The sequence below is a fragment of the Brachycentrus maculatus genome, unplaced genomic scaffold (assembly GCF_059751285.1).
Source record: "Brachycentrus maculatus isolate JH-2025_06_01 unplaced genomic scaffold, ASM5975128v1 h1tg000055l, whole genome shotgun sequence".
Classification (NCBI taxonomy): domain Eukaryota; kingdom Metazoa; phylum Arthropoda; class Insecta; order Trichoptera; family Brachycentridae; genus Brachycentrus; species Brachycentrus maculatus.
In genome coordinates this window covers 492,831-509,458 of record NW_028280809.1, presented here as the reverse complement: position 1 = coordinate 509,458, position 16,628 = coordinate 492,831, and the positions used below count along the sequence as shown (strand labels likewise).

General features: G+C 30.2%; 1 protein-coding gene across 2 annotated transcripts in view; it reads left to right on the top strand.

The window, feature by feature from the left end:
• The window catches only part of shd (cytochrome P450 family 24 subfamily A member shade), a 78,542-nt gene that overhangs the window by 48,318 nt on the left and 13,596 nt on the right, over window positions 1-16,628 (top strand). The window contains exons 1-2 of one of the 2 annotated variants that reach the window (XM_088278044.1): window positions 1,144-1,370; window positions 10,434-10,719. In XM_088278044.1, the coding sequence (XP_088134170.1) occupies window positions 10,491-10,719 (229 nt within the window). In that variant the 5' untranslated portion in view covers window positions 1,144-1,370; window positions 10,434-10,490. Of the gene's footprint in view, window positions 1-1,143; window positions 1,371-10,433; window positions 10,720-16,628 lie in introns of those variants that run through there. The other variant, XM_088278046.1, reaches the window with a different exon arrangement.

The following is a 16,628-nucleotide window of genomic DNA, read 5'->3' as shown; positions in this document are numbered from 1 at the left end:
TTATAATTTTCAAACACATCATTGGTGTTTAAGAATGACGCGGAATGCATCAAAACACGTGTCACGATAGATTTAAAGAAGTAGTGGTATTCAACAAGTAAAACTTTAATTTAAAGTATAATCACCGTTGAGAAATTTTAGAAAAATGACGTTTCAAAAATTATTATGATAGTATTACTAATACAAAAAAATTACAACCCACTCTTTGTAGAACAAAAACCGTAAAAAAATCAACGATATAGATTAATTCTCTATAAATCAATATAAATATAAAATGCAATTTATATAATCATATATATATATGTATATATATATATATATATATATGTATATATATATATGTATATATATATATATATATATATATATATATTATATATATATATATGTATATATATATATATATATATATATATATATATATATATATATATATATATATATATATATATATATATATATATATATATATATATATATATATATATATATATATATATATATATATATATATATATATATATATATATATATATATATATATATATATATATATATATATATATATTTATATATATATATTCTTCTTCAAACTCTTATCCACACCCCGATAGTGCATAGGGCATTGCATCATATAAATGCAGTGTTATCTTGATCGTTAACACATGAATGAGAGGTGATTATTAGCCTTTCACTTCAGATACCTACCAGTCTAGGGTAATGTTGAATAAATATTAGAGTGAAAAATATCACCTATATTTATTTCACCCCCCCTCCTGCAACCGGACCCAGGACCTCCAGAACGGGATATATATATATATATATATATTATATATATATATATATATATATATATATATATATATATATATATATATATATATATATATATATATATTTAAAGCACTTTCGTCTACTGTTCCTGTATTAGTATAAAGTATTTTTGCTAAAAGTACTGTGAAATGCGAGATGGCTTCGTATTCACAAAACGCGATGCCGTAATCTCCAAAATGCAGTAATGCGGCTCTGTGTAAACCGACACTGAAACAGAATAATTTTCGAGGTCAAGTTCACGCTTAATATCATACAACCGGAGTCTTTTACGGCTGAAAATAAATAAAACGGTTGCTGCGGATGTGCGGAGGTCTCAGTTCGCTCTGGTTCCCCGCAGCGAGAGGAGCAATTCGCGCGCGAAGTCGCATACTGGACCGCCACCCACGGCATTCGGTCTAATATTCGACAAGTTAAGTGAAACCAAGTGCCGTCGTCAAATATCATCGATTGACTTCACCGGCACCTGCTCGCTTAGGGACACCTTACCTTGAATATTGGCGGAGCTGCGAATTGCACTTTCGCGCGCTTATTGCAAGGTATGTAAAAGTACTTGACCGTACCTACGTAAAAAAAAAACTATCTTAATACGTAAGTGATTCCCTCATTATTTAAGCCTTTTTTAATTCAATCATTTTTGTCTTCTCCCAGAAGCATTCCTATACCCTATAGTTCTCATTTTAATGCAAATTCTATATTTTTCATTTTAAAATTACTACTTAAAAAGGTCTCCTATCTGTAGTACGTTAGTTATTCCTACATAATTTGTTTTTTTTTTTAAATTATTTTTAAATTATTAATTTTCTGCTCTCCCAAAAGTTTTTCCATTATTTATATTTCTCATTTTAATGGTAGTTAGTACGTTAGTTATTCTTACATAATTTGTTTATTTTATATTTTTTATTTAATAATTTTCTCCTCTCCCAGCTTTTGCTTTCCTTTAACTTATATTTCTCATTTTAATGGTAGTTATATTTTCATTTTCATGCAAGTTATATTTTACATTTTAATGTAAGTGTTAATACTCATTATAAACGCATTTAAAAAAATCAAACTTTCTTAATTCCCACACAATTTGGGTTTTTGCTAATTAAATATTTTTTCTCCTCTCCAAAAGTTTTTGTATACCTTCCCTTTGAAGACTTTTTTGCAAGTTATTTTTCTCATTGTAAAAATACTTAACCGTACCAAAGTAAAAAATCCAACTGTCTTAGTACGTAAGTTATTCCTACATAATTTTATCTTTTTCAAATTAAATAATTTTTCTCCCTTTCCCAAAAGTTTTCCTTTACCTCTATTTTAATTATTTATTTATTTAAACTTCATGTACAGAAAATAAATAAGTACATTGGCGGGTCTATTGCTAAAAAGCAATATTTTCCGACCAACCATATATTTCTTATTTTAATGCAAGTAATATTTCTCATATAAAATCAAATTATATTACTCATTGAAAAAGTACATACTTACGTAAAAAAATCCGACTACGTAAATTTTTCCCACATAATCTGGGCTTTTTTTGATTGAATATTTTTTCCTTAACCTTCCCTTTGAAAGCTGGTTGCAGCCTATATTTCTCATTTTAATGCTATTTTTTTGTTGATATATTTTAATTATTATTTTATTTCAATTTTATTATTTTGTGGACTTATTTTATATTTTTATTTACTGTCCGTTTTTATTTTTATTTTTAATATTTGCTTGCATACAATACTTTAAGAGTTTGCAATAGCAATTTACAGTTCGTTTATTAAAACTGACAGAAAAACGTGTCAGACACTCGGTTGATGTTAAAAAGGGTCTTCAGAATAAAAAATAATAAAAAAATAACATTCCTGAACATACTCTTTACTCATGAGTATTTGAATATTTTTTATACTTGTTGTAAAATGCAGACGTTAAAATATTTATCACCATATAAGTATTTAAAGCATAACACCATAACTTACATGCAATATAAAATTACACAAAATTTCTCAATTAAAATTCTGTAAAATAAATTAAATACCTCATAAACATATTAATTGAAAAACAAACACAAACTAAAAAAAATACCAAAAAATGAAACAAAAATCATATCACTCAAAAGCATAACAATAAACATTAAGTTTAAGTCCCTCTCCAAGCACAAGAGCTTAGTCTCTTTATTGGAAGCGTAAGGTCTAGGAAATTAATTTAATTATTTAAAAAAAATCGTTTTTAATGTAAATGTGATCGCTGAACTAATCTTCGATACTACTGAACCTTACTCGCACCCAATGGTGCATAGGGCACTGCATCATATTGACGTAATATTTATTCCATAGTTTATCATATGAAGGTATGTTAAAATGAGTAGTCCCACGCATCAGGTACTAGCCCAGGTATCTTATCTCTTTATATATCTTCTTACAGTAAACATAACATTTATTTTTTAATTCTTTCAGACTCTTTTCATTCTTCATACATTCAGGCATCTCATCATACATTTTCTAACCCTTATACATTAAACAATTTTGTGACTAGGTTTTAGTCTTATTTTATCCTTATTTCTAGTAATATGTTCATGAAATTTTGTTGTTTAACACTATTTCATCCTTAAAATATTTGTGTAATTTATCGTTAAAAAAATTATATAGAAGATCAGCATATTAAAATTTAGTATTTTTTTAAAAATAACTAGTTAAGTTTTTCTCTATTTTTTTTCTATATTATTATATCTATTTTTCTTGAGTACTATTCTCATCGCTTTATTTTGTATAATTTCAATTTTTATTAAATTTCCTTCATTTGCCAAAAATAATATTTTTGAGATGTCTATATGTGGAATAATGATTGTTTAATAAATGAAAATGGAGAGGGAACCGCGTGTCCGAAATCCAAGAACGCTTATCTATTGCCGATATCTAAGAAAATAAGTGCCCAAAAAAAATATTATCAGATTCTGCGTAAGCAAAAAAAAGTTTATGTAATCATCAATAGCGCTTGTCAAAAACAAAGTTCAATGAAATGTAATCAAAATTAACCTAATTATATTTCGTTCGCCTTGCAATAAACAATAATAAATAAGATGTGAAATAATAACAAACTGATATCAAGATACAATTGATGACGAACAATGTTATTCGCTTACATTATTTGCGTAGGCGAGCCTTTTTAAGGCGTTTTTATGTTATACATATATCAGCGACCATTCTCTATGAAAGCTCTTTTTTAGGATTAATTCATTTTTGTTAAAGTGTTTTTAATTGTTAATGATTTTTCGTTTCATTTTTGAGATTTTGAATATTTATTTTTTCCCTTAATTACATTACTAGATATGTACACATACACAAACACGCACACACACACACACACACACACATACACAAACAGGCGCACGTGCACACACGCGCACACACATACACACACACACATATGCACACACGCATATATATATATATATATATATATATACATACATATTCATTTTTCAAACCATGGTGCATAGAGCACTGCATTATAAATACTGTGTTATCTTGATCATTAACACATGAAGGAAAGATGATGGGCTCTCCGCTTCAGGAAACAGTCCAGGGTAATATTGAATAAATATTATTTTGAAAAAAAAAATATATGTATTTTACCCCCCCCCCCCTGGGAATCAAACCCGGAACTTTCAGTATGGTAGTCAAGCATCACACTATGGGGGGCGGACCTATATATGCACATGTATAAAACCCAAGTTTTCATACATGAAGAATAATGTTCAGGTCTTGAAAGCATTTCTTTCCTCGAATCAAAATAAACAAATAAACATTGATTAACTGAAAAAGGAGAATTTATTTACAACATTTTGAGTGTGTCCAAATACTTGTTCACAAAATCCAGATTTTGTGAACAAGTATTTGGACACACTCAAAATGTTGTAAATAAATTGTCTGGTCAAATTATAAGCTTAATAATAAAAATGAAAATGGTATTTTCTGGCGTTTCTCATGTGTGTGATTGAAATCCAGAATTTGGACCTCACATACTAATATAAGAGTTTCTGCTTAATAAAGAGCTTCTTTACATCTCACCAATAGATGTCTCTAGTGAAGTTGTGATTCAAGAACAAGGTTTCTAAATTGGTTCATATATATAGAACTTCCAAGAATTTGAGTAGTGTGGTTGTCAATAATGGGTAGAGTTGGTGAATGTTACACGTGTGTAATCGCTTAAACCAGTCTATGACGGTCGTCAGCCCTGTAAATGCCCAGACTTCCATATTCTTCTTCATCTTTGATGAGATGTCAAAAAATAGTATGAAAAGGGAGTTTTTTTCTCTGTTTATCATTACTTAAGTGATATAACATCGATAATTTATAATAATTATCAAAGTTAACACCGCAAAGTGATTTCCAAATAATATGAATAAGTGTGAACTCTTTTTCGGTGTTAACGCGAAATAATTGATTGAAAGTAAATATCGTGAAAAATAATTCCCAGGAAATGAAAGAAATGTTTGAATAATATTGATTCTCGTTTCCATGTTTTTTTTGCTGAATAAGGTGTAGGTACGTGTTAACGACTTATACATATTTATGTTAATTTTTTATTAATTGTATTCTCAGTGGTTTTGACTATTTCTATTACGAAATTTGTGTGAAAATTATCATGAGTGTAAATATTGCTAGAATCTAGAATTTACGTTGTAAAGAATCGGAAAATTTTGAGAATTCTCGTGATGTAGGGGGGAAATATTGTATAGCAAAACCTCGATATAACAGACTAATCGGGGGAAGGTGTGTCCGTTAAAGCCGAAAGTGCGTTATAAAAAAGAAGTTTAAAATAAATCAAAAAAACTTTTTTTTTGAGACTGTGAATACTGTATTTAGACATGAATAAACAATTCAAAACACAGACTAATATTAATTGACTTTGGACACTAGTCGTGAAATGACGTCGCTGTTTGATATCGACGCGCTTGCTTTCGGTAATCCTGATCTGAATAAGGAAGAAAGGATTTTAGATGTTTTTTTTTATGATCAACTCTTTAAAATTACAAAAATGTTTGCATTAAATATAGAGACGTACGACGTGATTATCATATTCTTCTTACCATTATCTGCTCCCAATGGAGCATAGAGCACTGCATTGTATAAAAGCAGTGCTATCGTGATCGTTAAATACGCGAAGGAAAGGTGATAACCCTTACGCTGCTGATATGAGTCCAGGGTGATTTGCCATCAATATTTGAGTGAAAAATTACTAACATTTATTTTGACCCTCTTGGGAATGGTGACCAGCATGGTAGCCCAGTACACTATGGAAGCGGACAGATTATCATGGCCGCTAAAAATTGTTTACATGCTACGACACTTGATTTTAAGCACGTATTATTAAGGCCCTACATACGTAAAATAGCAACTTAACTTTCTTCGAACCCAGGTAACATTTGACGTAATTGAATTTTATTCTTAAAACATTGGAAAAAAGTTTTTCTTCGAAATAAATACATGGTTTTGAAAAGAAAAATGTTATTTATTGAAATGTAAGGAGTTAAAAAATAAATTACGAAAATATTTTTTCATGTACAATATATTCTAAAAAGCAAATAATTTCCAATTTATATATATTTTTTTAAAATCGAGCGTGAAATCGGCTGTCCAAACTTAAAACACAGTAAGGGACATTTTTTTAGTACGTTTTTTTTTGCTTTTTCGGACTGAGTGGAATCTACTTAGTCCAAAAATGCAAAAAAAAACGTACTGCAAAAAAATGTCCCTTACTGTGTTTTGAGTTTGGACAGCCGAAATGACGTGCGGCTTCTGGAGATGCCGAATGCTCAATGAGATATGTTATGCGAGTATCCCCTTAATATAACAGTTTATTTTTATTTTTATATTTGATCGAATTTATTGTCCATTAAATCCGATGTTCGTTAAATAGAGGTCCGTCATATCGAGATTTTACTGCACTGTGCTACTCTTATTAATATCGCGCAGATTGCGGGAATAATTAGATGCCTTTATGTTGATTAATTAGCAAAACCGCCTGCGATGGCATAGGATCGGTGCCTAATGTCCGATGTAATAGCATGATATCTACAGAGTCTTCATCCTATTTATGGCCACGTTCACGGAACAATGATAACAATGAACTCGTTCAATTCGGAATGATACTGCATTTCCTGATTGTGAACAGGGAATCTGTTCTATCTACATTATACGTTAAGAGACCATATCGAAACTCTGATATCAGATTGTGAAATTGTGATCCAATGATTGCCTCATTCATCACTTGGATTTATTGTCTATTTTTTTTGTTGATATTTCAACATAGATGAAGAAGATTACTCGGTATTTACGGGGCTAAATATTTTAAAAAATAATAAAACCCTTATCCGCACCCCAATGGTGCATAGGGCACTGCGTCATATAAACGCAGTGTTATCTTGATCGTTTACACAAGAAGGAAAGGTGATCAGCCCTCCGCTTCAGGTACCAGTCCAGGGTAATATTGAATAAATATTACAGTGAAAAAATCACTTATATTTATTTTACCCCACTTGGGAATCGAACCCGGGACCTCCAGAACGGTAGCCGAGCGTGCTGACCATTACACTACGGAGGCGGACTATTTTTTAGGTGTTTTATTTTATAATCAATATTTAACTTTGTTTCAAAATCAATATAAAATTTTTATTTTAACTTAATTATAATGTGTACCGGTCTCGAAGCTAACCGCTTCTTTTTCAAGACTGATTAATACTTGAAAAAGAAGCGGTTACCTTTGAAATCGGTAGACATTATGATTGTGTTAAAATAAAATATTTATAGTGATTTTAAAACAAAGTTATATTTTAATTGAGTATACAATGGAAAATCACAGAGTTAGTGGTTCAAAAATAAATTGTGTGTATTATTTTAGTTTGACTAATATTTTGTTATCTTATATAGATGAATAACCATATAAAAGTCTGAGTATTTACACGTGCAAAATTCACCATTCTCCCCACGATTGACAACCATACTACTCAAAATTTTGGAATTCCTAGGTATATGATCAATCCCATGAGATAAGTAAAAACACATTGTTAGTGTTGCATCGCTGAATCATTGAATCATCTTTGAATCCTATCTGACCCCATATGGGGTCAGATAGGATTCAAAGATGTAAAAATGTTTTGAATATAAACGTAATTTATACGAATTAAAAAACATTATAATATTTTTAGATTTAAATTCACCCGGATACAGGAAGTTAAAAATTATTCCGGAATAACTATAGTTTGAATTCTGATAAAAATAGTTGTCGATTTGTGAATTTACCTAGAATTATTTTGAATTAAATTTGAAGAGTTTATATTAGATTCGTATGTATTATTTAGATTTGCGAATTTATCTATGTATATATATATATATGTGTGTATATATATATATATATATATATATATATATATATATATATATATATATATATATATATATATATATATATATATATATATATATATATATATATATATATATATATATATATATATATATATATATATATATATATATATATATATATATATATAAGGGATAATCTAGTATGGGCTAATCAGGAACTTCTCAACATTTGCTTATTGCTGGAAAACTCCTCAGAAGAAGGCGGAATGTTGACTGTCATCAGCAGACCTTCCGTTCCACTAGAAGAGGGTTCGGCGTTTGTGTCCTAGCTTGGTGTAAGTTACCAATGTCCTTCACTATTTTGATCATGTATGATACCACCTCTCATGACAGTTCCTTTTGAACTATCACGGATAGGTCCTCACCCAGGCTCCTGCAACGCGCCTCCAGCTGTTGTCTTTGAATACTGAAAAGGGAGCAAAGCATCACAAGGTGAGGGACCTCTTGAGGTGTCTCATCATCACACATCAGTTAGGCGCTATTCACAAATAAGCCTTAAATGATGTTATCTCATTTTCGTATAAAGTTACAATAATGGACTCACCTCTTAGGTTCGTCATTCTATGTGCCTTCTATACTCTTCTAAGAAATACAAAAAATGGAAGGTTAATGACATCGGCATGAAAATCTGACCAAGCGCTTTCGCGACTTTTATCTACTGTTAATTATTATTATTGATGGTATTATTCCAACATTCACCGCCCAAGGCACTGCCTTACTGTCGACATGATACATAGCTTTTGAGACTCCACTGGTAAAAGTTCTTATTTTTTGCCGCATAATTTATTCGGCAAAATGCGGTCATAGAGCTTTTGAAAAAAAAACTGGTTTAGTACGTTACCGTAGCGTCTTTTTATATAGAAATAAATAGTTGGGTATTTGCATATCGTTGGCTAAATTTATTTGGGTGTCGTCATTTGAAGATTTTTTTTTTCTTTTACTCAAATGAGACACAATGGTGACGTCATTTAAGGGTGTACTGTCAAATATACAATACAATTTCAGTACGCGACCGGCAGTGCGAAGAACCGCACATGTTTTATACGCACATTTTTTTTAGAATACATATTACAATTTGGCAAATAAATATTTTTGATAATTTTTTAACTCCCTATCTTTAAATGACTTTTCTTTTTAAAACCATTATTTATTTCAAAGAAAACTTATTTTTTAAAAAACCAATTAAGTTAAATGTTAATTAATAATAATCCCTTATCGCACCCCAATGGTGCATAGGGCACTGCTTCGTATAAACGCAGTGTTATCTCGATCGATTACACATGAAGGAAAGGTGATCAGCCCTCCACTTCAGGTACCAGTCCAGTGTAATATTGAATAAATATTAAAGTGAAAAAAATCACTTATATTTATTAAACCCCCCTGGGAATCGAACCCGGGACCTCCAGCACGGTGGGCGAGCATGCTGACCATTACCCTACGGAGGCGGAGAAGTTAAATGTTACCTGGGTTTAAAGAAAATTAAGTTGTGGGCTATCGATTATCCCGCTTAACCATATCCGTTCCCTATGTGGAGCATATGGAATCCACAAACGGCCTCCAGGCTCTTCTGTTTTTCACACCTTTCTTAATTTTATCGATAATGCTTATCTCAGCTTTACATTCCTTCCTTATTTCACCATTCGAACATCTGTCATACATCGTTTTGCGGCTCATTCGTCTGAGAGATCGCATGTCAATTGCATTCAGTCTATGTACTTTCATTCTTCTTTTGCCAACTCCGTCGTGTTCTTTCCTCATTGTAAACTAGTACAAAACATATTTTATATAATTCATATTATTTTTTGACATCTCATCAAAGATGAAGAAGAATATGGAAGTCTGGGCATTTACGGGGCTGACGACCGTCATAGGCTGGTTTAAGTGATCACTTTTCACACGTGTAACATTCACCAATTCTACCCATTATTGACAACCACACTACTCAAATTCTTGGTTCTATATATATGAACCAATTTAGAAACCTTTTTCTTGAATCACTAGAGACATTTATTGGTGTCAATCAGCCTATGACGGTCGTCAACCCCTTAAATGCCCAGACATCCATATTCTTCTTCATCTTTGATGAGATGTCAAAAAATGATATGAAAATAACTCCCGTAATTGGAGATAATCCAGATTTTGTGAACAAGTATTTAGATACACTCAAAACGTTTTATTAAAAATTTTTTTTGTTTGTTTCAGATCTCAAAAAACGTTTTTAAAACATAAAGTCAATAAATATCTTTAAGCCAATCCACGATGATGCTGTCAGGGTTTATTGACAACTTCGTGGTGTGGATGATGTTCGGCGGAATCACATTCCTGGTGCAGGTCTACAGAAAGCTGCTGCTGAAGAAGTCGGAGGACACAGGACGAAGGAAGAACGAACTGTCCAAGGTCCCTGGACCCTTCCAACTACCGTACGTTGGCACCACTTGGATATACCTCATCAAGTACAGCACCTCCAAGCTGCACGAGGCATACCGAGGTAAGTTCAGTACGGCTATTATCCTTTGCTCTACCCGACCGAGTTTCTCCAGGGTATGCTTGGCTACAATAGTTTAGAGACTAGAAGGAATGTGTATTTGATTACGCATTTTTATCGATTGTTGCGCGGTATGAACGATAATCCTGAAATTATCCGGAACATTGGTCTGTATGTTCCCGATAGTTACCTAAGACAGCACCGACATAGATTGTTTCACATTCCTATACACAGGACCAACCTGCCTGTAGGATGAGCTACCGCTATGTTGAACAATATCACATTGGATATTGATCTGTTCCATGTGTCGGAAGCAGTTTTCCGAAGCGGGATTCTTCTTCAGCTTTAAGTCTTCTTGCTTACTTTTAATATATACGCCTTGAATATTGTTTGTTATGCATATATTAATTTTTTGTTGTTGAATAAATTGTAAAAAAAGTCATATTTATGAAAATTTTATAATTTTCCTACGAAACAACATCAAATTTTAAATTGTAAAATTCGACTCAAAAAATATTTTTTGGTAAAAAATGAAGTATTAGTGTTTATTTAATATTTTTTATTATTATTTATAAAAATACTTCAATTTCTTACTATGTTTGTGAGCCTGGCATACCGAGGTAGGTCATATTTATGAAAATATTCAAATTTTCCCACAAAAAAACATCGAATTTCGAGTTACAAAATTCAACTTTTTTTTTGTTATGGAGAGATATATGTGTTTAAAAAAATATTATTTACAAAAATACTTCAATTTTATACTATTTCTATGAACCTCAGCATCTCATTATTAAGAATAGGTAGGGCTTTTTTAAAACAAAAAAGGTCCCGAAACTCACATAATAAATATTTAACATCATTAAAATATTCATTACGATACCATATTTTATCATTTTTACGAATTATATTAATAGCGATTATAATTAAGTAAGCGCAAACATTTTTGCGTCTAATTGATTTTGAAAATTAAAAAACGTCTACCCAACTACGCCATCGCGATTGTCATTTTATACAAGTAATATATTCATATTATTAGTTTTAATATTAAATTATCATTAATATTATTTACTGTTTTGCATATGTAATACAAATTAACAACTTTATAAAACTATTTTAAATACAAATTTACTTATTAAGTATTTTATATACAATTCTGCAAGGGGGAGGATGTAGATGTTGATGTGGGGAGTACAGTTAAGATATAAGTAGATATTGGAATGTAGGCAAGGAGCTAGGATAGTCGTCAACAATCGCACACCCAAAGAACGTGTGATCCAAGCCTATAAATTCACATAACAAATGACTCGTACCTGTCTTATTTACATTGCTAAATTATTGTAAATAGGTATCTACTTATACGGACTCATGAAAAAAAAACTCACAAAGAATGAATAAACTCGTTCTAACAGTAAATCGAATTACTTCGCAGTAAACAACTCCGTTAAAACCGTTACATCCTTAAATTAAATTCTATTCGAAATAAATTACCTTTCCCCGACGTGTTGTGAGACATATATCTGCATTTTACATTCACCGATACAGTTTTAATCGATTATTCCTATTTAAAAGAAAATGATTAGCCATACGTACGGAAAGGTACATTGAGAAATATTGGCTTTACGCACAACTTGGGTAACTTTCAACGAGCTTTTTTTACAACATTTTGAGTGTGTCCAAATACTTGTTCACAAAATCTGGATTATCTCCAATTACAGGAGTTATTTTCATATTATTTTTTGACATCTCATCAAAGATGAGCTTTTTTTGTTGACATCTCTACATAGATGAAGAAAAATATGGAATTTCAAATTTAAGTTTTACTTAGTAAATACCACCATTTCTTAAAATCTTTTATGACATGTGTTTTGATGCATTCCGCATCATTTTCAAACACCGGTCACAATGATGCGGAATGCATCGAAACACGTGTCACAATAGATTTTAAGAAATAGTGGTACTTTCAAGTAAAACTTTTAACGAATCAACTAATGAAAGAATATGGAAGTCTCTTGGCCTATCATAGGCTGGAAAACTGATCACTTTACACACGTGCAACATTCACCATTCTACTCACGATTGACAACCATACTACTCAAAATTGATATATGATCAATCCCATGAGATAAGTAAAATCACATTGTCAGAGTTGCATCGCTGAATCATTGAATTACTTTTGAATCACCTTTGAATCCTATCTGACCCCGTATGGGGTCAGATAGGATTCAAAGATGTAAAGATGTTATGAATATAAATGTAATTTATACGAATTAAAATAAAATTATAATATTTTTATATTGAAATTCACCCGGATACAGGATGCTATCATTGTACCATAAATTTAAAGAAAATTATTCCGGAATAACTATAGTTTGAATTCTGATAAAAATAGTAGATTTGTGAATTTATCTAGAATTATTTTGAATGAAATTTTAAAAGTTTATATTACATTCGTATGTATTATTTAGATTTGCGAATTAATCTATGATTATTTTGAATTTAATTTTAAAAAATTATAATATATTTGAATTTATTATTTAGATTTGTGAGTTCATATACGAGTAGAATTATTTTGAATTTAATTTAAAGCATTTATACTATATTTGATTCTATTATTTAGATTTGCGAATTTATCTAGATTTATTTTGAATTCAATTTTAAGCAATTATTCCTAAACCATTTCCGTATACAATCTGGATAATTCTGGAATATAAAATGACTTGGTTATTTATAACTAAATTTTTATTTGGCTCAAAAGTAAGAACATATAGGATAACATTATTTGCAGACGAAAAGCCCAAATAAACACCGTTTATTTGGGCTAAATTTTATCTTTTAAATTTATTATACATCAACTAGTTTGACTCTTATCTATATTTAAATCATTCAACAGGCATAATACTAACTAATTGACCTACCATTACGCCGCTTTTCCGCAGGGGTAGGCAGAGAAAATAAAACCCCATACCACTCTTTTATTGCAAACTTCTTCGGCTCTTCCGCATTCATGCATCTCCTCATACATACCCGCCAATTACTTCAAATCCTGACTTGGTCACTTTCTCCTGTATGACTACGATATGTATATAATTTTTTTTTTAGCATTTTAATGTTTTCATTTTTATTATATCTGTAGGAAAGTTATTGAAGTACTTGTTTCCCAAATATTCTTTAAGTTCTGTTGGAATTGTTTGATTTTTTATTATTTTGGTATAGTAAAGTCATGTTGGTATCTCGAACATGAATTTTTTATATATATCTCATACTTATAAGAAAACTAAAAAAAGAAAAATGAAATTTTTCACCATAGAAAAAATGAAGTACTGTCAATAATAGAACTAAATAATAGAATAATAGGAGTGTATTGTATCACGTCTTAACTTTCACATCTGTTTTATCATGTTTACAGTTATCCAGTTACAGTCTGGAAGTTTCTTAAACGAGACACAACGGAACAAGACACGCTTTTTTTATTTGGCTTTTAAATCTACAACATCCGCCATTCATAATTCATTTGCTACTTTTTTGCATCAAGTTATGTAACTGTAAAAAATTGTATTTAATACCGTTGCAAGCGTTTTGCTCGGACAGATATAAATGAACAATTGAAGTCGATATGATCGATTTAAACTTTCCAATATGACAATAATAACTTTTTTTCTTATATTTTTTTAAAAACCGATTTACGAAACAAACAACTGAATTAAAAAGGTTCTGGTTTCACCGTTTGAATCAAGATGGATAAATCGGCTATGGCCGATTAATGAATTAGTGAAAGACTTATAAAAAAGTTCTCGAGATTTCTTTTTCGATTAAAAAAACGAAGCAAACACATAAATGAAAGATGTAATTTTGACGGATATCAATAGATCTTCTATTGAGACTTCTTTATTTAGGAGTTGTTATATCAAGATTCCTTTAATTAATATCTTTGCATGGATGAAAAAAAATAAAGAAGTGTCGGGTGGTGGACTTGTGAGTCAGATTTTCTGGGTTCGAACCCAATTCACCACAATTTGATACCTATTTTTGATGAGCCGCTTAGGCTCACAGAAATAGTAGATATGGCTAATTGATTATTTTTGTAAATAATGAAAACACAAATATGTCTCTTTCAAAAAAAAGTCTAGATATTTACAGGGCTTACGCCACATGGGCTTACATGGGCTGATTTTCGTTATCACACACACACACACACACACACACATACCATATATATATATATATATATATATATATATATATATATATATATATATATATATATATATATATATATATATATATATATATATATATATATATATATATATATATATATATATATATATATATATATATATATATATATATATATATATATATATATATATATATATATATATATATATATATATATATATATATATATATATATATATATATATATATATATATATATATATATATATATATATGTATATATAAATATATATATATATATATATATACATATAAATATATATATAAATATATATATAAATATATATATATATATATATATATATATATATATATATATATATATATATATATATATATATATATATATATATATATATATATATATATATATATATATATATGGGTGTGTGTGTGTGTGTATATATAAGTAAAACACCTCTATACAGTATTTTTCAACAATGCTGTGGTGGTATAGTTTTGAATGGTTAAGTTAATAAAACATGATTCATTTGGGTACTCAAAAATGCATCGTTTGCATTTTTTTTAATATTATTGTTATTTTTACAAAGTAAGCAGTTTTCGGGACTCGTTTGAATATTTATGGACAGTAACAATAACAAGTAATGTCGAACAATCGGGTGCATTCCTTCTTCGGGAAAGGTCAACGAGCGCGTATGTGGATGAAGTACTTTCAATCGGGAAATAATGTTCTCATGTACGCATACAATACATTATCGCACGAATTTGACGTAACAATACACGTCATAAATTGTCTTACATTGTAGTAGATGCATTCACATCCATACGCACTCCAGGGACGGACTAACTTGGATCGTTTTATATTTTAAATTTGTATTTGACTTATTTTGAAGCGTTTATCTTATCACATATTTAAATATATTGTCTTGTCATATCACTGGCATGATTAATATGATATTTTATTAATCTCTCTCTAACCCTTACCCACACCCCAATGGTGCATAGGGCACTGCATCATATAAACGCAGTGTTATCTTGATCGTCAACACATGAAGGAAAGGTGATCAGCTCTCCGCTTCAGGTACCAGTCAAGGGTAATATTGAATAAATATTAGTGTGAAAAGATCACTTATATTTATAACCCGGGACCTCCAGAACGGTAGCCGATCGTGCTGACCATTACACTACGGAGGTGGACATACATGTGTTTTATTAATACAGGGTGATATTCAATAAATATGAAAGTGAAAATCACCCATATTTACCCGGGACCAGGTACGATTCCCAGGGGGGTTAAATAAATATAAGTGATTTTTTCACTCTAATATTTATTCAATATTACCCTGGACTGGTACCTGAAGCAGAGGGCTGATCACCTTTCCTTCATGTGTTAACAACGATCATATAACACTTTAACAGTTTTTATAGTTTTATAAATTAGTAGGTGATATTCTCCTTAACTACCTAAAGTCGACTACAAACGACTGTAGTCGGCTTTTCGCTGCCGTCCGTAAACGACCAAACACCGATAAATCGGTTTTTCTACCCTATTACGTAAATCACTACATCAATTCCAAATGCTCATTTAAAAATAGTATTAAGTACGAACTAAATATTACTAGAGACATCTATTGGTGAGATGAAAAGAAGCCTTTTTTTACTGAGCATAAACTCTTTTATTAGTATGTGAAGTCCGAATCCTGGATTATAAT